This window comes from Schistocerca piceifrons, chromosome 3 (genome assembly GCF_021461385.2).
Source record: "Schistocerca piceifrons isolate TAMUIC-IGC-003096 chromosome 3, iqSchPice1.1, whole genome shotgun sequence".
NCBI classification, from domain to species: Eukaryota; Metazoa; Arthropoda; class Insecta; order Orthoptera; family Acrididae; genus Schistocerca; species Schistocerca piceifrons.
In genome coordinates this window covers 68,138,161-68,164,494 of record NC_060140.1, presented here as the reverse complement: position 1 = coordinate 68,164,494, position 26,334 = coordinate 68,138,161, and the positions used below count along the sequence as shown (strand labels likewise).

Genomic DNA, 26,334 nt, shown 5'->3' with positions numbered 1-26,334 from the left:
CATAATGTAAAATAACGTTCATATTCGTTTCGGGTCATATAGACCCGAACAGAACAGCAGGGTTAAACGACATCGGTGGAATTTGCAGAAGGGGATTTTAGCACATTTTTCATACGCAATTATAAGCCGCAACAGGTTAGCCAACTTTTGCACAAGAAAATCGGCACTACATGGTTTCATGGAGCGTATAATGTTAGAACGTTACCACCATACAATGTAGTAATCATCCAACTGAGTGCCAAAAGAGAGATGTTCAACTTTTGGTGTATGAGTGGTCAAAGCAACAACGGCGGTCAAAGTACACCTGTTTTCGGTACTCCGAAATTAGGTACTCGATAAGATCATATTTTGGCGGAATGTTCCGTAAACGCAGTACTCAGTTCATCTAATGAAATGGAACAAAGGGATGTATTTGATTGTCTTTTGTGTCTCGCGGTGGCTCATTTGAGGGTCCCAAACGACACTGCAGAAACTCCTATCGTGCCATGGTCCAAGAAAGACTACGTTGTTATCTTCAACCGCTCAATACAAAAAGCAAGCTCTGAAGCAGGAGAAAACCTAGTAAATCTCATAGCTCTGCAGTAGACGGAAGTTAGCCTTGACTAGACAGCCTCTGTGCCATTTGCTGTAGATGGTATGTACCGTCGCAAATACTCGTAATTAGAAGAATTGCGACAATTTCATTATTGAGCGAGCACCAAGGAAAAACTAGTGTTTATGGAAGTCTCGAATCTTTTTCCAGTACGCACTAAATGACGTAACAGGACGGCTAAACACGAAGCTACTGGTTAAGAATTGCACCACATGCTCCACATACGTTCTAATTCATTTTCAATGCTAGTTTGTCGATACTGATTGCACGGCATCTTTGAGGGGATTTTCCTGGAGATCGATCGTTGTACGCCATTAACAAGAAGTTAATTGGTGCCTGTACACACGAGAAAAAAGTCTTGGCAGTAATTTGTGTGAAATACTGACGACAAATGAAGTACATTTCCGTGAACGACACGTCACAATATAAAAAGAAAGTTGCAATAATGGCTGACGTTGTTCTCACATGTGGCGACATTTTAAATTAACTGCATTCCAGTGAAACGTAAGTCATGAGCAGGGACAACAAAACAATCTTGACTTTCATCAAGATGCGAAGATAGGCAGAAATACGTAACAAACATGGAATGTTCGTGAAGACTTGTGATATAAACTTAATAAACAACCATATTTCAATAGACAGTTGTATTAGAAAAAGCCTAAATGCTAAGGAATCAAGCTGTGCAGTGAACAATCTGCTCAAGTAAACAATGCCAGACGACTAATTTGTAAACTATCTTGTTAATGTTTTCTCTGCTCTACAGTGGTCAGAAGTCATGGGATTCTCCCTAATAGGTGGTCGGACCTCCTCTTGCCCAGCGTTTTGTAGCAATTCGACATGGCATTGACCCAACAAGTCGCTGGAAGTCCTCTGCCGAATTATTGAGTCATCTGCCTCTATAGACGTCCAAAACTGCGAAAGCGTTGCCGGTGCAGGATTTTGTGCACGAGCTGACTTCTCGATTACGTCCCCTGAATGTTCGATAGGATTCATGTCCTGTAATCTGGATGGCCAAATCATTCACTCGAATTGTACAGAATGTTCTTCAAACAAATCGAGACCAACTGTGGCCCAGTACCACGGCGCATTGTTATATAAAAAAATTCCATCGTTATTTGGGAACATCACGTCCATAAATAGCTGCAAATGGTCTCCGAGTAGCTGAACATCCGGAGGGCCCAGTCGATTCCATGCAAACACAGCCCATACCATATGGAGTCTCCATCAGATTCCACAGTGCTTTTTTTGTTGACGACTTGGATTCATGGCTGCACCAGACTCGAACCCTACCACCAGCTGTTACCAACTGACATCAGGACTCATCTGATCAGACCACGGTTTTCCAGTGTCTAGGGTCCAAGTGGTATGGTCACCATCCCACAAGAAACGCTGTAGGATGTCATGCTGTTGGCAAAGGCAGTCGCGTCGGTCTTCTGCTGCCACAGCCCACTAATGTGAAATTTGGCCCCACTGTCCGGTCGTACATTCCACACTAATTTCTTCGATTATGTCATGCAGTGTTGCCTGTCTGTTATCAGTGACAGCTCCACAAAAATGCCACTGCTCTTAGTCGATAAGTGAAGGCCGTCGCCCACTGTGGTATTCTCGGTACACTCTTGACACCGCGGATAGCGGAACATTGAATTTCGTAACGTTTTCCGAAATGGAATGTGGCATGTGTCTAGCTCCTACTACCATCCCTCATTCAGAGTCTGTTAAGTCCCGTGCGGCTACAATCACGTCGGAAACCGTTTTAATTTATCAGCAGAGTACAAATGACACCTCCGCAAATGCACTCCCTTTTTATAACTTCGGTGCGCGATACCACCAAATCGCTATCCCATGACTCTTGACACCTCAGTGTTATATGTGCACAAAGAAGTGAAAAAGCTCCAAAATGAGTTCAAAGATAAAGAGAAAATGGTAAATCTCATAGGGAAGAAAACGAAAATGAAAATATTTCGTGAAGTGTTTCGTAGAAAGTGAAATCAACTAAGAACTTATAACACGGCGTTATTTCTACTAACTTTGATTAATATATATTGGTTTCCGGTATTCCCCAAATCATTTGCTTGCCAGGCGTAAATAAGTACTTGGGTTTCACCACCTGTTGCCCCACAGCTGGCAAATAATTGTAGACAATAATATTATAAGATCATCAGCTGATATGAAAACCTATCAGTGAAGATTTCCAATATTTTACAAGTCTCACGTGATTGATTGGGGGCCGGCCGGTGTGCCGAGCGTTTCTGGACGCTTCAATCTGGAACCGCGCGACTACTACGGTCGCAGTTTCGAATCCTGCCTCGGGCATGGATGTGTGTGATGTCCTTAAGTTAGTTAGGTTTAAGTAGTTCGAAGTTCTAGGGGACTGATGACCTCAGATGTTAAGTCCCATAGTGCTCAGAGCCATTTGAACCATTTTTTGATTGATTGGGGTGAAATGTTGTCGTGATTGCTTTCCTGGACAACAACAACATTTCCACTCATCGTTACTGCCGAAAACATGGAAATGTGAGCCGGTTGTAACAGCCAGACATTTCGCATGGGCATTGCGGCTGAACACGTGAAGTTAGCCACACGTCGTGAATTCCTTTCGACTCACCCTGAGTCTTCTATAAACGTCCTACGTATCCCAAGAAACTGCACGTCCTTAAGTCCATTGGTGGCATTCATCTGGACTGTAACTAGGATAGCTACAAACGACTGTAGGCTGCTTGGCTCTTGGCAACGAGTATCCAAACATTTTTAGAGATGCCGTCATACCTTCATTTATCCTGAGAATTATACATTTTAAGTATGTATCCCTCGCTCTCACGATCACTTTAAATCATAATCCTTGGTACACAAAACGGGTTAGAACGCTGTTGGAGAAACAACGAAACCAGCATGCCATATTTAAACAGATGCAAAATCCCCAAGATTGGCGATCTTTTGCAGAAGCTCGAAATTTAGCGGGGCCTTCAATGCGAGATGCTTATAACAGTTTGAACAATGAAACTTAGTCTCGAAACCTGGCAGAAAATCCAAAGAGATTTTGATCGTATGTGAAATATCTTAGCGGCAAGAAACAATCAATGCCTTCTCTGCGGGATAGCAATGCAGATACTACGGAAGACAGTGCTGCCAAAGCAGAGTTACTAAACACAGCCTTCCGAAATGCCTTCACAAAAGAAGACGAAGTAAATATTCCAGAATTCGAATCTAGAACAGCTGCCAACATGAGTAACGTAGAAGTAAATATCCTCGGAGTAGTGAAGCAACTTCAATCACTTAACAAAAGCAAGTCTTCTGTTCGAGACTGTATACCAATTAGGTTCCTTTCGGAGTATGCTGATGCATCAGCTCCATACTTAACAGTCATATACAACCGATCGCTCGGTGAAAGATCCGAACCCAAAGACTGGAAAGGTGCACAAGTCACACCAATATTCAAGAAAGGTAGTAGTAGTAATACACTAAATTTTAGGGCCATATCGTAACGTCGATATGCAGCAGCATTTTGGAACATATAGTGTGTTCGAACATTATGAATTACCTCGAGGAAAACGGTCTACTGACACGCAGTCAAGATGGGTTTAAAAAACATCGTTCTTGTGAAATACAACTATCTCTTTATTTACTTGAAATATTGAGTGCTATTGACAAGGGATTTCAGATCGATTCCGTATGTCTGGATTTCCAGAAGGATTTTGACACTGTACCACACAAGCAGCTAGTAGTGAAATTGCGCGCTCATGGACTATCGTCTCAGTTATGTCACTGGATTTGTGATTTCCTGTCAGAGAGGTCACAGTTTGTAGTAATTGACGGAAAGTCATCGAGTAAAACAGAAGTGATTTCTGGCGTTCCCCAAGGCAGTGTAATGGACCCTTTGCTGTTTCTTATCTATCTAAACGATTTGGGAGACAATCTGAGCAGCCGTCTTCGGTTTGTTTGCTGATGACGTTGTCGTTTATCAACTTATAAAGCCATCGGAAGATCAAACCAAATTGCAAAACGATTTAGAAAAGATATCTGAATGGTGCCAAAAGTTGCAGTTGACCCTAAATCACGAAAAGTGTGAGGTCATCCACAAGAGTGCTAAAACGGTTACACGACAAATCAGTCTAATCTAAAAGCCGTAAATTCAACTAATTACCTAGGTTTTACAATTACGAACAACATAAATTGGAAGGAACACATAGAAAGTGTTGTGGGGAAGGCTAAGCAAAGACTGCGTTATATTGGCAGGACACTTAGAAAATGTAACAGATCCACTAAGGTTACTGCCTACACAACGCTTGTCCGACCTCGTTTAGAATACTTGTGCGCCAGATAGGACTGATAGAGTACATCGAAAAAGTTCAATGAAGGGCAGCACGTTTTGTATTATCACGAAATACAGGATTTGGGCTGGAAATCATTAAAAGAAAGTCGTTTTTCGTTGCGATGGAATCTTCTCACGAAATTCCAATCACTAACTTTTTCCTCCGAATGTGAAAATATTTTGTTGACACCGACCTACATGGGGAGGAACGATCACGATAAAATAAGGGAAATCAGATGTCGTACGGAAAGATATAGGTGTTCATTCTTTCCGCGCGCTATATGAGATTGGAATAATAGAGAATTGTGAAGGTGGTTCGATGAACCCTCTGCCAAGCACTTAAATGTGATTTGCAGAGTATCTATGTAGAGGTAGATGTAGATGAATTACACATGACTGTACTAATACATAACTAAAATCAGTCACAGGAGGCAGCGGCCTGTGATTTGCACCACTTTCCTACATTGTCTGTAGCTCGTTGTCTGTGCCAAAAGCTGTCCTCATAGCCAGTGGTTTGTGTGAGCGAATGAATAAAGTTATACGGAGCCACGTCCGGGCAATACGGCTGGTAATCAAACACTTTTCATCGGAAACGCTGCTGGAGCGTCTTCTTTGCCCCTGCAATGTGCGGTCGAGAACTGTCATGGAGAAGGAAACGTATGAGAGTTGGGTTATGAAACCAGCGAAACCCCTCAGCAGGACTTCACGCTTGTGGAGAGACACTACTTTCTGGGCATCTTTACGTGCTCACTGTGCACTCAGAACCGAACAGTGGTACGTCGCGCGGTAGACAGGCATACTAGGGACACTACACAGTGTATCTGCACACAGCTTCACCAGGATTTTCACTGTGTTTTTAACTTGCGGCCGAACGGAGTTTGAAAACGAAATAGGCCTCGTATATCATCTAACAGGATGTAATCGGATACCGCAATGTACTGTACAATTGATCTGTAGCTGTCACGGGTGGCATACACGCCATTATAAAAGAACTATTGTGTTATCAGTAGGGCAGCAGTAACAGCGGAAATGGTTGACCAGGACGGATCAGTGACGTAGAACATGGGCTAGTCATCTGACGTCAAATGAGTGACTAATCCATCACGGGCTTTTGAAACCTTCTAAAACTGCGCAGGTCGTTTGTCGGTGATATGACTGTTAAACTGAAACGTGAAGGGACAACCGCAGCTAAATCAAGACCAGACAGACCTCATGTACTGAGGGACTGGGACTCTCATAGATTGCTGAGGGTGGTTTTAAAAAATTCCATGAAATCAGCGGAAGGAATCACTCGTGAGTTCCAGCAGTCCAGTTAGTACAATGACTGCGCGTACTGAGGTAAAAATAATTGGGTACAATAGTCGAGTAACTCCTCCTAAGCCACAAATTTCCGTTGTCAATGCTAAGCGACGCTTCAGGTGGCGTTAAGACAGTGGAGTGACGAATCACACTGTATACAGTGGCAGTCCTGCCGAATGGTTTGGGTTTGGTGAAAGCTTGAAGGGTATTACCGCTGTAATACGTAGTGTCTGGTGTTATGGTATGGAAGTATTTTTCGTCGCTACTTTCTAATCCCATTATTGCAATTAACAGGAAGCTAAATTCCGAGGACGTGAACACGTTATATATTGGGTACAGTGGAGGAGCAGATGAGAGACTGTGACTGTTTAGTGATTGTTTCAATCAGTATGGGAATGCACCCTTTTGTGACGGCTCCCAAACCGAAGGTCCTCGGCGGTACTTTTGGGGCAGCCACTACAAATTGTATAAAGCGTGGGTAGTGACCAAGATGTAGCTACGTCTGTTGGCCGAAAAGTAATTAATGATAAGAATTGCGCCAGCTAGAATGAAGAGATAACTTATCTTTATTTCTGACGAAGTCCAAGTAATATCCGAGAGTAATCCGTGTACTGAGCCTAGTCGAATACAATAGCAAATATCACACTGCAAGGGCTCCACTATAAACTCCACGAAAGGCTAGCAATAGACAATCGACAATAGACTTTCCGTCTCGGGGCCAGCGCTGCTCCTCATATGCAAAAGGCAGAGGGCACTGCGGACCCGAGCTCAGCCGTGGCGCGACCTCTTCCGTCGGCGGTAACGCCCTGAGACGCCGACGGCCGCGGCAGGAACTGTGGCCAGCGATGTCACGGTCAGGGCGCGCGTGCGCAAGTTGGTTGGTTGGTTGGGTCCGTGGATACAACACACCCTGTCATAAAGCAGCATTTTTGGAGCAAAGTGGATAGTGCAAGTCCCTGAAACGGACTAGCCTGCAGAGAGTCCCGACCTGCACCCAATGGAACACCTTCGCGAAGGGTTACAACGTAGTCTTCGCTCCAGACCTCATCGTTCAACATCACTACTTTCTGTGGTTTCGGCTCTTGTCGAAAGGCACACAAGCATCACACTTTCAAACCGTCGTAAAAAAAAAAAATGGCTCTGAGCACTATGGGACTCAACTGCTGTGGTCATAAGTCCCCTAGAACTTAGAACTACTTAAACCTAACTAACCTAAGGACATCACACACATCCATGCCCGAGGCAGGATTCGAATCTGCGACCGTAGCGGTCGTGCGGTTCCAGACTGTAGCGCCTTTAACCGCTCGGCCACTCCGGCCGGCTAAACCGTCGTAAAGGCGAAGAGTGGACATACCCATATTAATGTCCACTTATAGCTGTCCAACACTTTTGATAAGATAGTCAATGTCTTTCTTCATCCACGTTCTTCCTCAGCCTACCTGGCCACCACGTCGCGTCAGGACGTTCTGGAGTCTCGATTCTTCAAAGGCAGCTAATCAGAGGCCAAAAAATGCAACACTTACTTATGAGGGAGTGTTCTGGACAGCCAATGGAAGACGGGAAACGTATTTTTCGGCCAGTGTACCTACAGCTGTTATTTTGCTCATGTTTTACTAGGATAGTAGTTTCGACGTTCCAGTAACGTTATCTTCAGGCGTGTCGCATGAACGACACCAAATACCACTGGTGCATGTATAAGACATGGCAAAAACATTCGTGTCTAGTGCTGTAGGCATCCGAAGATCATGAGCAGGTGTGCTCTTTACACATTTGACAGCACCTGCCCTTGTCTCTTACATGCGACAGGGCTGAAGATGACGTGTATGGAATATCGAAACTGTTATCCTTATAATAAAACATCAAAATAACGACTGATGGTACAGTATTGATACATTTACTCTACCAGCCGCTATCCCATGCTCCTGAGCCCAAGATGGAGTTACATTTATTTTTCGTAGTCTCGTTTCGTCGTCTTGCACTGAAAGCGCCGCTTGCCGCTTAGCCGGGAGGAGAGCAGACGTTGGTTCTCACGCTGGCATAACTAACGCTGGCTACTGGGCCGTCCGAACGCTGTACTTGCTTAACGCTGCGTGCCATACGCTACACGCACTCTCTACGAATCTGATAAACTACTTTTAAATATTAATCGATCTTTTTCATACTTTTCATATCAAATTGTATGGATAATACAACCACACTGTTAAAATTTCAAATCAATAACTTCAATACTTTCGGAGACATAAATTTTTACCCAAAACACATGATAACCATGCTGGATTGTGAAACGAAGTTAGGAACTTTACTTCATTCATCTATAGTATCAATTGAAGCTACAATCACGAGGATAAGTTCAAATAATCTAATGTTGTGGAATTTACTTTAGCTTCCTCACCAAGGATACCCAACCTAACAAAAAGTACTTTGGAAAATCATTATTGTTTCATCGTGTTTTAGTCGTTTCAGTGTTTTGGAGAGACAGAGAGTGAATGGCGGACATACATCAAGTGAGAAAGTAAGATTTTACTAAAACTATGTAAATGTATGACTGACAAAGCTGTTGTGCAATAGGGAAATTGGTGACGTACGTCCGAGTGAGCTTGATTTTGTAAATGTCAGTCAGAGTTGACGTTGAGTATTAAATGTATTATTGTTGTTGTTATTGTGGTTTTCAGTCCTGAGACTGGTGTGATGCAACTCTCCATGCTATTCTATCCTGTGCAAGCTTCTTCATCTCCCAGTACCTACTGCAACCTACATCCTTCTGAATTTGCTTAGTGTATTCATCTCTTGGTCTCCTTCTACGATTTTTACCCTTCATTCTGCCCTCCAATGCTAAATTTGTGATTCCTTGATGCCTCAGAACATGTCCTACCAACCGGTCCTTTCATCTTGTAAAGTTGTGCCACAAACACCTCTTCTCCCTAATTCTATTCAATACCTCCTCATTAGTTATGTGATCTACCCATCTAATCTTCAGCCTTCTTCTGTAGTACCACATTTCGAAAGCTTCTACTCTCTTCTTGTCCAAACTATTTATTGTCCATGTTTCACTTCCATACATGGCTACACTCCATCCAAATACTTTCAGAAACGATTTCTTGACATTTAAATCTATACCCGATGTTAACAAATTTCTCTTCTTCAGAAACGCTTCCTTGCCGTTACCAGTCTACATTTTATATCCTCTCTACTTGGACCATCATCAGTTATTTGGCTCCCCAAATAACAAGACTCCTTTACTACTTTAAGTGTCTCATTTCCTAATCTAATTCCCTCAGCATTCCCTGACTTAATTCGACTACATTCCATTATCCTCGTTTTGCTTTTGTTGATGTTCATCTTATATCCTCCTTTCAAAACACTGTCCATTCCGTTCAACAGCTCTTCCAAGTCCTCTGCTGTCTCTGACAGAATTACAATGTCATCGGCGAACCTGAAAGTTTTTATTTCTTCTCCACGGATCTTAATTCCTGCTCCTAATTTTTCTTTTGTTTACTTTACTGCTGGCTCAATATACAGATTGAATAACATCGGGGAGATGCTACGACCCTGTCTCGCTCCCTTCCCAACCACTGCTTCCCTTTCATGTCCCTCGACCCTTATAACTGCCATCTGGTTTCTGTGCAAATTGTAAATAGCCTTTCGCTCCCAGTATTTTACCCCTGCCACCTTTAGAATTTGAAAGTGAGTATTCAAGTCAACATTGTCAAAATCTTTCTCTAAGTCTACAAATGCTAAAAACGTAGGTTTGCCTTTCCTTAATTTTTCTTCTAAGATAAGCCGTAAGGTCAGTATTACCTCACGTGTTCCAGTATTTATACGGAATCCAAACTGATCTTCCCCGAGGTCGGCTTCTACCAGTTTTTCCATTCGTCTGTAAAGAATTCGTATTATTCGAATTGATATTCATGCAAGTGTCTCTCTTTTCTCCAAAGGCCTCTTTAATTTTCCTGTAGGCAGTATCTATCTTACCCCCAGTGAGATAAGCCTCTACATCTTTACATTTGTCCTCTAGCCATCCCCGCTTAGCCATTTTGCACTTCCTGTCGATATCATTTTTGAGACTTTTGTATTCCTTTTTGCCTGCTTCATTTACTGCATTTTTACATTTTCTCCTTTCATCAAATAAATTCAATATTTCTTCTGTTAACTAACGATTTCTACTAGCCCTCGTCTTTTTACCCACTTGATCCTCTGCTGCCTTCACTACTTCATCCCTCAGAGATACCCATTCTTCTTCTACTGTATTTGTTTCCCCCATTCCTGTCATTCGTTCCCTTATGCTCTCCCTGAAACTCTGTACAACATCTGGTTTAGTCAGTTTATCCAGGTCCCATCTCCTTAAATTCCCACCTTTTTGCAGTTTCTTCAGTTTTAGTCTGTAGTGTCACCGCCAGACACCACACTTGCTAGGTGGTAGCCTTTAAATCGGCCTCGGTCCGTTAGTATACGTCGGACCCGCGTGTCGCCACTATCAGTGATTGCAGACCGAGCGCCGCCACACGGCAGGTCTAGAGAGACTTCCTAGCACTCGCCCCAGTTGTACAGCCGACTTTGCTAGCGATGGTTCACTGACAAAATACGCTATTTGCCGAGACGATAGTTAGCAGAGCCTTCAGCTACGTCATTGGCTACGACCTAGCAAGGCGCCATTACCAGTTACTATTGATGCTGTAAAACATGTACTGTCAAGAGCGATGTTCATCATTTATGGATTAAAGTTAAGTATTCCACAGCTACGTCCTTTTTTTGCTAGTCTCATTTCCTTGTCCTGTTACAGACGTCACGCCAGCCTGCGTGAGCTAAAACGCGTGCCTTTTGGCTTCCTCTCATAGTGGGTTGGGTGTCTTGCCAATCCACAACATAGTCTACAGTTCGTAACCAATAGATTGTGATCAGAGTCCACATCTGCCCCTGGAAATGTCTTAAAATTTAAAACCTGGTTCCTAAATCTCTGTCTTACCATTATATAATCTATCTGATACCTTCTAGTATCTAGAGGATACTTCCAGGTATACAAACTTCTCTTATGATTCTTGAACCAAGTGTTAGCTATGACTAAGTTATGCTCTGTGCAAAATTCTACCAGACGGCTTCCTCTTTCATTTCTTAGCCCCAATCCATATTCACCCACTACGTTTCCTTCTCTCCATTTTCCTACTCTCGAATTCCAGTCACGCATGACTATTAAATTTTCGTCTCCCTTCACTACCTGAATAATTTCTTTTATCTCATCATACATTTCATCAATTTCTTCATCATCTGCAGTGCAAGTTGGCATATAAACTAGTACTACTGTAGTAGGCATGGGCTTCGTGTCTATCTTGGCCACAATAATGCGTTCACTATGCTGTTTGTAGTAGCTTACCCGCACTCCTATTTCTTATTCATTATTAAACCTACTCCTTACCCCTATTTGATTTAGTATTTATAACCCTGTATTCACCTGACCAAAAGTCTTGTTCCCCCTGCCACCGAATTTCACTGTTTCCCGCTATATCTAACTTTAACTTACCCATTCCCCTTTTTAAATTTTGTAACCTACCTGCCCGACTAAGGGATCTGACATTCCACGCTCTAATCCGTAGAACGCCAGTTTTCTTTCTCCTGATAACCACGTCCTCTTGAGCAGTCCCCGCCCGGAGATCCGAATGGGGGACTATTTTATCTCCCGAATATTTTACCCAAGAGGACGCCATCGTCATTTAACCATACAGTAAAGTTGCATGCCCTCGGGAAAAATAACGGCTGTAGTTTCCCCTTGCTTTCAGCCGATCGCAGTACCAGCACAGCAAGACCGTTTTGGTTAGTGTTACAGGGCCAGACCCATCAATCATCCAGACTGTTGCCCCTGCAACTACTGAAAAGGCTGCTACCCCTCTTCAGGAACCACACGTTTGTCTGGTCTCTCAACAGATACCCCTCCGTTGTGGTTGCACCTACGGTACGGCCATCTGTATCGCTGAGTCGCGCAAGCCTCCCCACCAACGGCAAGGTCCATGGTTCATGGATTCATGTGTTAGTAATTTATTTTGTGGAAAAGGATAGTATTTTGTTTTATTTTATTTTATTTAGTTTCGGAATTACGAGATTTCTAGTGTAAGTTACTTGTGGTAAAGTGATTGGCTGATATTAGAAATACCGCGAATGTAGAAGTGCTCGAGATGATCTGATTGGCTGCTTAACATTTTGGCCAATAGGTATTCAGCATTTTCCGCGCGTCCATTAGGGTTTTGTGCACAAAATGACTTATCGAAAAAGTCACATAAAAGTTCGACACGATTCATGTCGGGCGACCTGGTTGGCTAAATCATTTGCTCGAATTGTGCAGAATATCCTTCAAATCAGTCTTGAACATTTGTGGCCCAGTGACATGATCTATTGTCATCCATAAAAATCCCATCGTTGTTTGGGACTTGAAGTCCATGAATGCCTACAAATGATCTCCAAGTTGGTGAACATTACAAATTGTAGTCAGTGACGCAGTCCGTTCCATGTAAACACAGCCCATACCATTATGGAGCCATCAGCAGCTTGCTTGGTTGAAATGGCTGTAAGCAGTATTGGGCTGAACATCTGAGGTCATCAGTTCCCTACATTTAGAACTACTTAAACCTAACTAACCTAAAGACATCACACACATCTACGCCCAAGGGAGGATTCGAACCGGCTCACTTAAACCTAACTAACCTAAGGACATCACACACATACCCGAGGCAGGATTTGAACCTTTGACCGTAGCAGCAGCGCGGTTTCGGACTGAAGCGCCTAGAACCGCTCGGCCACAGCGTCCGGAATCAGCTTCTACAGTGCCTTGTTGACAACTTTGGTCCGTGGCTTCGAGGTCTCCTCACCACACTCGAAACTTACCATTAGATCTTACCAACTGAAATAGGCACTCATCTAACAGGCTACGGCTTACCAGTCGTCTAGGTTCCACCCATGTCACGAGCCCAGGGGAGGCGCTGAAGGGGGTGTCGCAATGTCAACAAAGGCAAACACTCCTACAGGACATTAACGCCAGATTTCGTCGCACTATCCTAATGTATAAGTTAGTAGTACGTCCTACATTGATGTCTCTGGCCGTTTCATGCAGTGTTTTTTGTCTGTTACTGTTTCGGCGTAACGAAAAGCGCCAACACGAAGATGAAGAATGCTAGAGCAGAGAAGGCTGTGAGACGACGTCAGCCAGTGGACCGCTGACTAGGACCGCACCACGACAGGAGCGGCCTCTACAAGAAGAGAACATAAGCGCCGCTCCTGCCAGCCTCGGAGAGAAGACGGACACAAGCAGAGAGGCATTGAGGAGCAGTGATATTAACGATAGCCGGTCGGAGTGTCCGTGCGGTTCTAGGCGCTACAGTCTGGAGCCGAGCGACCGCTCCGGTTGCAGGTTCGAATCCTGCCTCGGGCATGGATGTGTGTGTGATGTCCTTAGGTTAGTTAGGTTTAATTAGTTCTAAGTTCGAGGCGACTGATGACCTCAGAAGTTAAGTCGCACAGTGCTCAGAGCCATTTGAACCATTTGATATTAACGATAGCACTGACTCATGAGCGAGTGTGAATAACTTGCATAGACTTTGAATATAACGAAGGACACTATTTGCACGTCACCAGTAGCTCGCGACACGTTCTTGTAAACCAAAGTACTGTCAATCCACTTAATTGTAATAAAAAGCATTAACGTGATTTGCTTGTATTGTTTTATAGATAGATAGGAGCATCCTTTTTTTTTTTTTTTTTTTTTTTTTAGTCATCAGTCTACTTACTGGTTTTATGCGGCCCGCCACGAATTCCTCTTCATCTTAGAGTAGCACTTGCAACCTACGTCCTCAATTATTTGCTTGACGTGTTCCAATCTCTGTCTTCCTCTACAGTTTCTGCCCTCTACAGCTCCCTCTAGTACCATGGAAGTCATTCCCTCATGTCTTACCAGATGTCCTATCATCCTGTCCCTTCTCCTTTATCAGTGTTTTCCACATATTCCTTTCGTCTCCGATTCTGCGTAGAACCTCCTCATTCCGTACCTTATCAGTCCACCTATTTTTCAACATTCGTCTATAGCACCACATCTCAAATGCTTCGATTCTCTTCTGTTCCGGTTTTCCCACAGTCCATGTTTCACTACCATACAATGCTGTACTCCAGACGTACATCCTCAGAAATGTCTTCCTCAAATTAAGGCCGGTATTTGATATTAATGGACTTCTCTTGGCCAGAAATGCCTTTTTTGCCATAGCAAGTCTGCTTTTGATGTCCTCCTTGCTCCGTCCGTCATTGGTTATTTTACTGCCTGGGTAGCAGAATTCCTTAACTTCATTGACTTCGTGACCATCAATCTTGATGTTAAGTTTCTCGCCGTTCTCATTTCTACTACTTCTCATTACCTTCGTCTTTCTCCGATTTCCTTTACGCACCCTATAAGAGACGAGTGGGCAGGAGCCCACAGTTAGCACTGACAACTTTACGCAGACGCGGCTGCTCGCCGTCGTGAAGCGTCGGCCGTCGGCCACTGCGTCCTCCTTAGTCAGAGGGAATGCGTGAAATGTTCGCATTCTCGGCGACACTCTTGACACTGTGCATCTCAGAATATCGGATTCTCTAACGATTCCCGAAATGGAATGTCCCATGCATCTAGCTCCAGCTATCAATACACGCTACACATCTATTAATTCCAGTCGTGCGACCATATCACATGGATCACATGTGTACATATGACAGCTCCGCCAATGCACTGCCCCGCCGCGCGGAGTGGCCGCGCGGCTAGAGGCGCCATGTCACGAATGGCGCGGTTCCTCCCACCGGAGCTTCGAGTCCTCCCTCGGGCATGGGTGTGTGTGTGTTGTCCTTAGCGTAAGTTACGAGGTGCATTCAAGTTCTAAGGCCTCCGATTTTTTTTTCTCCGGACTGGAAAGAGATAGAAACATGCGAATTGTTTTAAAATGAGGCCGCGGTCATTGTCAGTACGTCCCAGAGATGGCAGCACCGTACGGCAGATGGAATTTTACTGCCAGCGGCGAGAATGAGAACTGTTTTAAATACTTAAAATGGCGACATTTTCCTTACTTGAACAGCGTGCAATCATCCGTTTTCTGAATTTGCGTGGTGTGAAACCAATTGAAATTCATCGACAGTTGAAGGAGACATGTGATGATGGAGTTATGGATGTGTCGAAAGTGCATTCGTGGGTGCGACAGTTTAATGAAGGCAGAACATTGTGTGACAACAAACCGAAAACAACCTCGAGCTCGCACAAGCCGGTCTGACGACATGATCGAGAAAGTGGAGAGAATTGTTTTGGGGGATCGCCGAATGACTGTTGAACAGATCGCCTCCAGAGTTGGCATTTCTGTGGGTTCTGTGCACACAATCCTGCATGACGACCTGAAAATGCGAAAAGTGTCATCCAGGTGGGTGCCACGAATGCTGATGTACGACCACATGGCTGTCCGTGTGACATGTTGCCGAGCAATGTTGACGCGCAACGACAGCATGAATGGGACTTTCTTTTAGTGGGTTGTGACAATGCATGAGACGTGGATGCCATTTTTCAATCCAGAAACAAAGCGCCAGTCAGCTCAATGGAAGCACACAGATTCACCTCCACCAAAAAAATTTCGGGTAACCGCCAGTGCTAAAAAATGATGGTGTCTATGTTCTGGGACAGCGAGGGCGTAATCCTTACCCACTGCGTTCCAAAGGGCACTACGGTAACAGGTGCATCCTACGAAAATGTTTTGAAGAACAAATTCCTTTCTGCACTGCAACAAAAGCGTCCGGGAAGGGCTGCGCGTGTGCTGCTTCACCAAGACAACGCACCAGCACATCGAGCTAACGTTACGCAATAGTTTCTTCGTGATAACAACTTTGAAGTGATTCCTCATGCTCCCTACTCACCTGACCTGGCTCCTAGTGACTTTTGGCTTTTTCCAACAATGAAAGACACTCTCCGTGGCCGCACATTCACCAGCCGTGCTGCTATTGCCCCAGCGATTTTCCAGTGGTCAAAACAGACTCCTAAAGAAGCCTTCGCCGCTGCCATGGAATCATGGCGTCAGCGTTGTGAAAAATGTCTGCAGGGCGATTACGTCAAGAAGTAACGCCAGTTTCATCGATTTCGGGTGAGTAGTTAAACAGAAAAAAAATCGGAGGCCTTAGAACTTGAATGCACCTCGTAGTTTAAGTAGTCTGCTAGTTTAGGGACCGATGACTTCAGCAGTTTGGTCCCTTAGGAATTCACACACATTTGAACATTTGCACTGCCCTTTTATACCTCGTGTACGTGATACAGCTGCCGTATGTATATGTGCATATCGCTATCCCATGATGTTTGTCGCCTCATTGTAGTCCGACGCTGATGAATTACCCGTCGGGGTGCTCTTGCAAACAGTGCCACACGACTAGTGATGTGGGCCGGTCGTTTTAAAGTGTTACTGCAAGACTGTATAATTTGCCAATTAAAATAAGGCAGGTGACGACACCGCCGATACTGAAAGTTACTAAGTGTTTACACTTAAACCTACATGTATCATTCATTGCTGTTATTACTAAGAATGAAAGGAAAGAAGCGGAAGCACATTTTTTACTAGTATTCCAACATGCGATATCAAGATTCTGACAGCTGCTTATCATTTATAATCTCCTTTTTCTTTTTACCAGTTCTACTCTTCATTCTCAGTCTCTCTCTCTCTCCCCCCCCCCTCTCTCTCTCTCTCTCTCTCTCTCTCTCTCTCTCTCTCTCTTTCTCTCCCTCATACACACACACACACACACACACACACACACACACTTGATGATACATGGTTTTATTAAATGTTAAACTGTTTTGGGACAAGAAAAAAAACGTGATTTATTGTCACATGTGTCAATATTTGTATAAGACTATAGTTTTCTACTCTGATCCTTCGAGCGGTTCTAGGCGCTTCAGTCCGGAACCACAGGACTGCTACGGTTGCTGGTTCGAATCCTGCCTCGAACTTGAATGTGTGTCATGTCCTTAGGTTAGTTAGATTTAAGTTGTTCTAAGTTCTACGGGACTGATGACCTCAGATGTTAAGACCCATAGTGCTCAGAGCCATTTGAATCATTTTTTACTCTGATTCTTCCTTTATCTACTTCCGTATGACCACAGTGCTGTCAAGAAAAAGTTGACCTTATTAAGGATGTAAAAAGTTGTTAGCAGTCCAAATTATTTCCCCTAAGAACTCTTCCCTAACTCTCAAGTAACTTTTTCAGCTTGATTACTCAACCACTAAGTACTGCTACAAAACACACTTTTCTACACAAAATAGCATCTTAAAATTCTTTTTATGAGCACCACTTATTAATTAGTCTTTAAAATGAGTAAATACTCGGGCATTTATCTGGTGCGTTTGTCCCAACTTTAAAATACCCAGGCATTTTACACCACTACACATGACAGTTAATTTCTTTCTGATTTACACCAACCTGTAAGTTTTGCCACCTAGCTGATGACGAGAGACAGAAACATACACCTACATCCACGCTGTGTAACCCACTGTCAAGTACGCGTCGGGGGGTACTTGACGTTGTACCTGTTATTAGGACTTCCCTCCGCTCCATTCTCGTGGGGAATACGGCAAGAATCATTGCTCGCTGTAATTACCACAGTCTTGTCTTCACGAACCCAACGGCAGCGATACGTATCGTTAGGGGGCGTGTAATATATTCCTAGATTCATCATATAAAGTTGGTTCTTCAAACTTCTCCTAACTAGGCATTCATAGAATAGTTCCCGTCTGTTTTTAAACATTTTCCAGTTTAGCTTCTTCCGCATCTCCCTGACCACTCGTCCTGTCCATCTTTATACACGATTAGTATACCCTCTTAGTCTTGTGGTTCCTACACAATTAAGCTTTATTCCAGGACAGGTCGCACAGGTGTTTTGCAAACAAAGTCTTTTGCAGGCTAATAGCATTTCACTAGTTTTCTACAAACAGACGGAAGTCTTCAACCTGTTTTAACTATGACTCAGTCCATACGACCTTCGAATTTCATGTTCCTACAGGTTATTCTTCTTCTGTAGTGGTCAATCCAAGGATAGGTTTGCAACAGCTACAATGGCAGCTCACGATTTGATCCATGTACCTCAGTCGTGGTCTTCCTCTTGGTCTTTTTCCCTCGACATATCCCTCTATGATTGTGTTCAGGAGTCCTTTACGTCTTAATAGATAGCCTGTAAATTGCACTCTTCTTTTAACAATGAAACTCCGGAAACTTCTCCTCTCAACCGCTCTTTCCAGAACCACTTCGTTTGGGACCTTGTCGGTACATTTTATTTTGAGCATGCGTCTATAGCACCACATTTCAAAAGTATTTAGCTTCTGGTTCTCCTCTGTCCCGAGAGTTCACGTTTCACACCCATAGCATGCCACATTCCACACATATGATTTCAAAAATCTTTTCCTGATTTCAAGGCTGATGCTCTTAGATGTTAAGATGGTTTTCTTCTTGTTAAAAGCAGCCTTTGCTTGAGCAATTCTACTTCTCACTTCTGCCTTGCTCCTTCCATCCCTGGTAACATTACTGCCCAGATAAGTAAATTTATCAACTTGTTTCTAGAAGTTCATTGCCTACATGTACTTGGACATTCACTTGATCTATTTAGTCGCATACCATTACTTTTGTTTTTGCTTTATTAATTCTCATTATACTCTTCCCCCATAGCTTTATCCATTCTATTCAGTAGGACTACAAGATCTTCTTCACTTTCAGCTAGGTTTTTGTGTCAGTTGACCGATCACAATTGTGACTGATGGATATTGTAGTTACAGCATATTACGTTTTCCGCTTTGTGAACTACAAAATTTTACGTTTATGAAAGTTTAAAGAAAGTTGCCAATTTTTGGATCACTTTAAAATCTTATCGACATCTGACTTAGTATCAGTGCACCATTTTCCAGTTATTATTTCTTTATAGATAACAGCAACATCTTCGAAAGTCCGGACGCTACTATTAATATTGCCTGCAGGGTCATTGCTATACAACATGAACAGCAAGATCCCAACACTCTTTCCTGCGGCACACCTTAAGTTACTGCAACTTCTCTGTAGATTTATTGTTATCGTGTACATAATTTCTGAGAAGGCATCGTAAGGTTACTTGAATGAGATTTTTACTCTGCAGTGGAGTGTGCGCTGATATGAAACTTCCTGGCCAAGTCTCCGCAATATCCCTTCTTTCAAGAGTGCTAGTTCTGGAAGGTTCGCAGCAGAGCTTCTGTAAAATTTGGAAGGTAGGAGACGAGGTACTGGCAGAAGTAAGGCTTTGAGGACTGGGTGTGAGTCATGCTTGGGTAGCTCAGTTGGTAGAGCACTTGCCCGCGAAAGGCAAAGGTCTCGAGTTCTAGTCTCGGTCCGGCACACAGTTTTAATCTGCCAGGGAGTTTCATAATGTTACTTATTCCTCTCCATGACAGAAGCTCCATAACAGCTAACAGTGGAGAGTCGTAACACGAATGTAACTGACTAGCCGAAAGCAAGAAAACATAATAAACTTGGCTAAATAAGAAAAATTCTAGCCGAGGTTATTAACACGAGCCCGTGTGATGGCGCTCAGCTCGGAAGTAGCCTGTTCGAATCTTGATGATCGTGGAATAAAGTTCTATCGTCCATTCCCAGCAGGCAACTAGAGTGGCTCAGAGGTTGCATTCGATTTTTTTTTATTTATTTTTTTATTTTTTATTTATTTATTTTTTTTTAAGCCTGCCTGTTCCGAAATACGTGAAAATGAGAATCCAGGCGCAGCAATTTTTATTTATCAAAAAAATGGTTCAAATGGCTCTGAGCACTATGGGACTCAACTGCTGAGGTCATTAGTCCCCTAGAACTTAGAACTAGTTAAACCTAACTAACCTAAGGACATCACAAACATTCATGCCCGAGGCAGGATTCGAACCTGCGACCGTAGCGGTCTTGCAATTCCAGGCTGCAGCGCCTTTAACCGCACGGCCACTTCGGCCGGCTTTTATTTATCCTGTACTTATAGAATCACGAATGATGATGCTTTGACAGTAATGGCAAAGTGGGGTTTGTTGTAACTATCAAACTGGAGCACGCCTAAGCAGCAAAAAATCGAGTAATGGCTGTAACAACTGATGCGGTAGATGATATTCCAAACAAACTAACTGTTACTAAATCTGTTCTCCCATGTGCTATCCAGATCTATTATGCACTTACGGAAAGAAAATCACAACACTAAAAAGGAGTTTTGCGACATAAAAGAAAGTTGGTCGGCGTGTTTCTACGTCGGAAAGATGATATGTGTTCAGATTCAGCGGGTGTCGCATAAGGATGGTTCTAGTAGCGCCACTGTGAGGATGAAAATCAGATTTTCTTTAAATAAACGCTGTAATGGTCTTGAGCGTTAGTTACCTTTGATATTAGCCAAATATACCTTTAAGCGACAAAGACGCATTACCAGTACCTCAATGAGCATAAACGAGGTCGGGCTAAGAGATGCTGGACGTTCCTTCTGCGATGTTACAGAAAGACGTAACAGGTACATAGCCACTTTACGTGACTGTCGGCAGTGGTGGTCATAAGAAGGAATGGTCGCAAGAAGACAGGGCTCCGGGCTACCGGGAGCGAAGACCATCGTGTTTGGCAGTCGCTCTGACGCATCTGTAGCGGCTATTAGAGCAGCGGTTGGCTCCACAGTGACACAGCGAACTGTTACAAATCGGTTACTCTAAGGACAGCTCCAAGCCGGACGTCCTGTACCGGGCATTCCACTGACTCCAAACAACCGCCATTGGCGACTTCAATGGTGTCAAGCGAGAGCCCATTGGAGGACAGAGTAGAGGTCCGTTCTGTTTTGTGATGAAATCTGGTTTTGCCTCGTTGTCAGTTATGGCCGTCTATTGATTAGAAGTAGGCCAGTTGAGGACCTGCATCCACCTTGTATGCGTGCTAGACACACTGGACCTAGACTAGGAATAATGGTGTGTAGTGCGACTATCTATGACAGGAGGAGCAATCTCGTTGTTACGCCAAGCACCTTCACTGCAAATTCGTACGTCAGTCTGGTGATTCGACCTGTTGTGCTACCATTCACGAACTGCATTTCAGTGGGCGTTTTCCAACAGGATAATGCTCGGCCATATACTGCTGTTATAATCCAACATGCTCTGCCTTGGCCTGCTCGATCAGCAGGTCTCCAGTCGCGCACGTAATGGACATCGTCGTGCCATAACTTTAGCGTCATTGACAGACAGCATTAACCGTCCCTGTATCGACCGACCAAGTGCAACAGGCATGCAAATTCGTCCTACAAACTGATATCGCCACCTGTACAACACAATGCATGTACGTTTGCATGCTTCCATTCAACAGCCTGACACTTACGCCGGTTATTATGATACCGCCACTTCGCATCTGAAATAGCTTATTTCGCGTTTACATTACCTAAGATCTTGCTATGTTACGGGGGAGCAGGACGTCAAACTGGCCGACTTCCTGTGGTGCCTCTCCTGCTCCAAGTCGGCCCATTTGACGTCCTACCCCCCTTAAGTGCTTTTTGGTGTTGCGATGTTCTTCTTCCTTCAGTGTACCTGCTGAGCCGTTGTTTAAATGACGCCACGGCGCTTTCCAGGCATGCAGCACCTGGTGATCCTGGAGCCGGAACCGTGGGGCCTTCCTCTGAACGAGACGCTGCTCCCACAGCGCCTGCGGGGGCTCGGCTACGTGACGCACGCCGTCGGCAAGTGGCACCTGGGTTTCTTCAAGAAGGAGTACACGCCCACCTACCGCGGCTTCGACTCCCACTTCGGCTTCTGGAACGGCTTTCAGGACTACTACGATCACACCGTACAGGCCTCCGTGAGTACTCCCACACATTTCTTACAGCATATTTCAGCAGCCACAACGCTGAACAGGTATCTCTTATTGTTATTTTCACAAGCTGCGACATCGTCGCGAAAAAATAGTTACCCGTATATGTAAAAAGTTTCTTTTAATTTACTTCTATGATCACAAACTTTTTGTTAACAGATTACCAGTTTCGGTCTTTAATGACCATCATCAGACCTGTTTCATAAAAACAAAGTCCTAACGTACTGCACCCATAGTGTCATCGTCAAATGTTAAATGCGGAATCAGCACCAGCATCGTCAAGTACATATAAATGCATGTGATGTTATTTATATGTACTTGACGATGTTGGAATTGATTCTACGATGGCACTATGGCTCCAGTACATTAGGACTTTGTTTTTGTGAAAGTGATCTGATGATGATCATTAAAGACCGAAACCGGTAATCTGTTAACAAAAAGTTTGTGACCATAGACGTAAATTGAAGGAAACTTATCTTATTGTTATTATTTTACTCACTGAAATGGGTCAGCTTTTTCGAACACCTCTTCACTTTTCTGTGACCTAAGCAAGACGAGTATGGGGAGGAAGTCGCCAAATCATTCAAATTTTTGATTGTGGATGCGACGTAACCAAGTCTTTCCTCGCCTTCTCTCTGTATGTCAAAGGGATTTACGAAGTGCATGGACGATTTCTACAGTTCACTGACTTCGTATGGGATTGGAGGGCGGCCAAATACCTCTCGCATCATCTTGTCATTGCTGTCTTAACTTCCCATAACGTTGGTAAATTACAGGCAGTATTATGGTTGGTGAAGTGAATAAATGCCCTCAACACAAATTTATTCATCTGTTGTCTACTACTATTAGTGCAACGGCGGATTAGTTTGTGAAATAGAGCAATAATCTAGTATATCTAGCGCACTACGCTCCTGTTGATAGTTAGTTTAAAAATTCCGTTTTAGATAAAATACTGAAATTTTACAACTTTGTTAACACGACACTCGGGTATTCATTTTCCTAATTTCCTATTAGAAACACAGACAAAAATGAACTGTGATTGTAGTGAAGTATTGAAAAACTGTCATTTCATCTACATCTACATCTACATGGATATTCTGCAAATCACATTTAAGTTCCTGGCAGAGGGTTCATCGAACCACTTTCACAATTCTCTGTTATTCCAATCTCTTATAGCGAGCGGAACGAACGAACACCCGTATCTATCCGTACGAGATCTGATTTCCCTTATTTTATCGCGATGATCTTTCCGCCCTATATAGGCCGGTGTCAACAAAACATTTTTGCATTCGGAGGAGAAAGTTGGTGATTTGAATTTCGTGAGAAGATCCCGTCGCAACGAAAAATGCCTTTCTTTCAATGATGTCCAGCCCAGTCCCCATATCATTTCAGTGCCACTCTCTCCCATATTCCACGATAATACAAAACGTGCTGACCTTCTTTGAACTTTTTCCATGTATTCCGTCAGCCCTGTTTGGTAAGAATCCCACACCGCGCAGCTCTATTCTAAAATAGGACGGACAAGCGTAACGTAGGCAGTCTCCTTAGTAGGTCTGTTACATTTTCTAAGTGTTCTGCCAATAAAACGCAGTCTCTGGTTAGCCTTCCCCACAACATTTTCTATGTGTTCCTTACAATTTAAGGTGTTCGTAATTGTAATTCCTAGTTATTTAGTTGAATTTACGGCCTTTATATTTGACCGATTTATCGTGTAACCGAAGTTCAACGGATTCCATTTAGCACATGTGGATGATCTAACACTTATCGTTATTTAGCGTCAACTACCAACTTTCGCAGCATTCAGATATCTTTTGTAAACCATTAAGCAGCTTGTTTTGATCTTCTGATGACTTTATTAGCCTGCTAAACGACAGCGTCATCTGCAAACAACTCAAGACGGCTGCTCAGATTGTCTCCCAAATCGTTTATGTAGATAAGGAACAGCAAAGGACCTATGATACTACCTTGCGGAACGCCAGAAATCACTTCTGTTTCAATCGATGACTTTCCGTCATTTAGTACGAACTGTAACCTCTCTGACAGGAAGTCACAAATCCAGTCACATAACTGAGACGACATTCCACAAGCACGCAATTTCACTATAAGCCGCTTGTATGGTACAGTGTAAAAATCCTTCTGGAAATCCAGAAATTACGGAATCTATCTGAAATCCCTTGTCTATAACACTCAGCACTTCATGCGAATAAAGAGCTAGTTGTGTTTCACAAGAACGATGTTTTATAAGCTCATATTAACTGTGTGTCAATCGACCGTTTCCTTCGAGGAAATATATGTTCCAGAATTCTGCTGCATATCGACGTTAATGATATCGGCCTGTAATTAAGTGGATTACTCCTACTAACTTTCGTGAATATTGGTGTGACCTGTGCAACTTCCCAGTCTTTGGGTACGGATCTTTCGTCGAGCGAACGGTTGTATATGATTGTCAAGTATGGAGCTAATGCATTAGCATGCTCTGAAAGGAACCTAATTGGTATACACTCTGGACCAGAAGATTGCTTTTATTAAGTGATTGAAGTTGCTTCACTACTCCGAGGATATTTACTTCTACGTTACTTACGTTGGCAGCTGTTCTTGATTCGAATTCTGGTATATTTATTTCGTCTTCTTTTGTGAAGGCATTTCGGAAGGGTCAGTTTAGTAACTCTGCTTTGGCAGCAGTGTCTTCTATAGCGTCTTCTTTGCTATCGCGCAGAGAAGGCATTGATGGTTACTTGCCGCTGACATACTTCACATAAGACCAGAATCTCCTTGGATTTTCTGCCAGGTTTCGAGTCAAAGTTTCGTTATGGAAACTGTTATAAGCATCCCGCATTGAAGTCCGCGCTAAATTTCGAGCTTTTATAAAAGATAGCCAATCTTTGGGATTTTGCGTCTGTTTAAATTTCACATGTTTGTTTCGTTGTTTCCGCAACAGTGTTCTAACCCGTTTAGTGTACGAAGGAGGGTCATCTCCGTCGTTTCTTAATTTATTTGGTACAAATCTCTCAATATCTGCCGATACTATTTCTCTGTATTGAAGCCACATCTTGTCTACACTTATATCATTAATTTGGAAGGAGTGGAGATTGTCTCTCAGGAAGGCGTCAAGTGAATTTTTACCCACTTTTTTGAATAGGTATATTTTTCGTTTATTTTTGGATGATTTTGGGCCTACAATATTCAGTCTCGCTACAACAACACTGTGTCCACTAATCCCTGTATCCGTTTTGATGCTCGTTATTAACTCAGGATTAGTTTATTAGTGAAAAAACCTTCGAAATTATGATACAGTCGTCCAGGGAAAAATGTGTAGTGTACAGATGTGTAACTACAGTTCCCAAATTAAGAAACACAGTATGCAAAAGACAAATTCTCTGTAGTGTCTGTTTAACTCAGAATGTGATTGTACACAACATTTTTGATAAATTTCCAGAAGCCACAGTGACTGCAGTCGGTAGCAAAGAGCTCACGGATTTAAATGTCATGCAAAATTCAGCAGTTTTTCACGCACCTTAGTGTTTTTGACGTCATATAGCCTGAACTATGAGAAGTACCATGATATGATTTTGTAGTTGCGATTAGCACAGAAATAATAAATTTGAAAGTCATGCATGATGCGGCAGTTTTTCACGGTTTTCAATGTTCATGGCGAAATATCTCCTGAAGTATGATAGATATGTGGTTCTTACCCCACAGCGATTCTTGTCTGAAAGTAAGGTATGTATGTGTGTACCAAGTTCGGCTCAAATCGGTCCAGTGGATTAGAAGGAGATTTGGAACATATACACACCCATACGCACATACATGCCTTTTTATAATATGAGTGGACACATGTATTGCTGTATTGCATCGACAATATTTAAAGTACTATAGAAACTCTTCCAATCCATATGTAGCATACAGCAAACCAGTGCTCAACAGTTTTGGTTAAAAACAGTCTTGGATGCAATTTTAGTTTTTTAGTTTCCAACGACGCGTTTCGCCTTATTTTGGCATCTTCAGGATATCTTTTCTAGATGGATGCGAGTTGCACCAAGATCTGCATAACGCGTTCCCGTTCACAGGAGCGAGTAACAGAGTTGGATGGGGGCTCGGGTAGTAAGACAAGTACTGTCACACAGAGATGATAGGGCATCGGATAGCTTCCAACATCCGTCGGACCATCCTTGGCGCTGTGTAGTGCAGCAACTCGATTTGGCATAGACTCAACAAGCCATTGGAAGTCCCCTGCAGAAATACTGAGCCATGCTACTTTTATAGCCGTCCATAATTGCGCAAG

The 26,334-nt window shown here is 43.2% G+C and overlaps 1 protein-coding gene across 1 annotated transcript in view; it reads left to right on the top strand.

Annotated features, from left to right (window-relative positions):
• The window catches only part of LOC124788397 (arylsulfatase B-like), a 375,465-nt gene that overhangs the window by 56,712 nt on the left and 292,419 nt on the right, over positions 1-26,334 (top strand). The window contains 1 exon segment of the mRNA XM_047255663.1: positions 21,814-22,040. Coding sequence (XP_047111619.1) covers positions 21,814-22,040 — 227 coding nt within the window.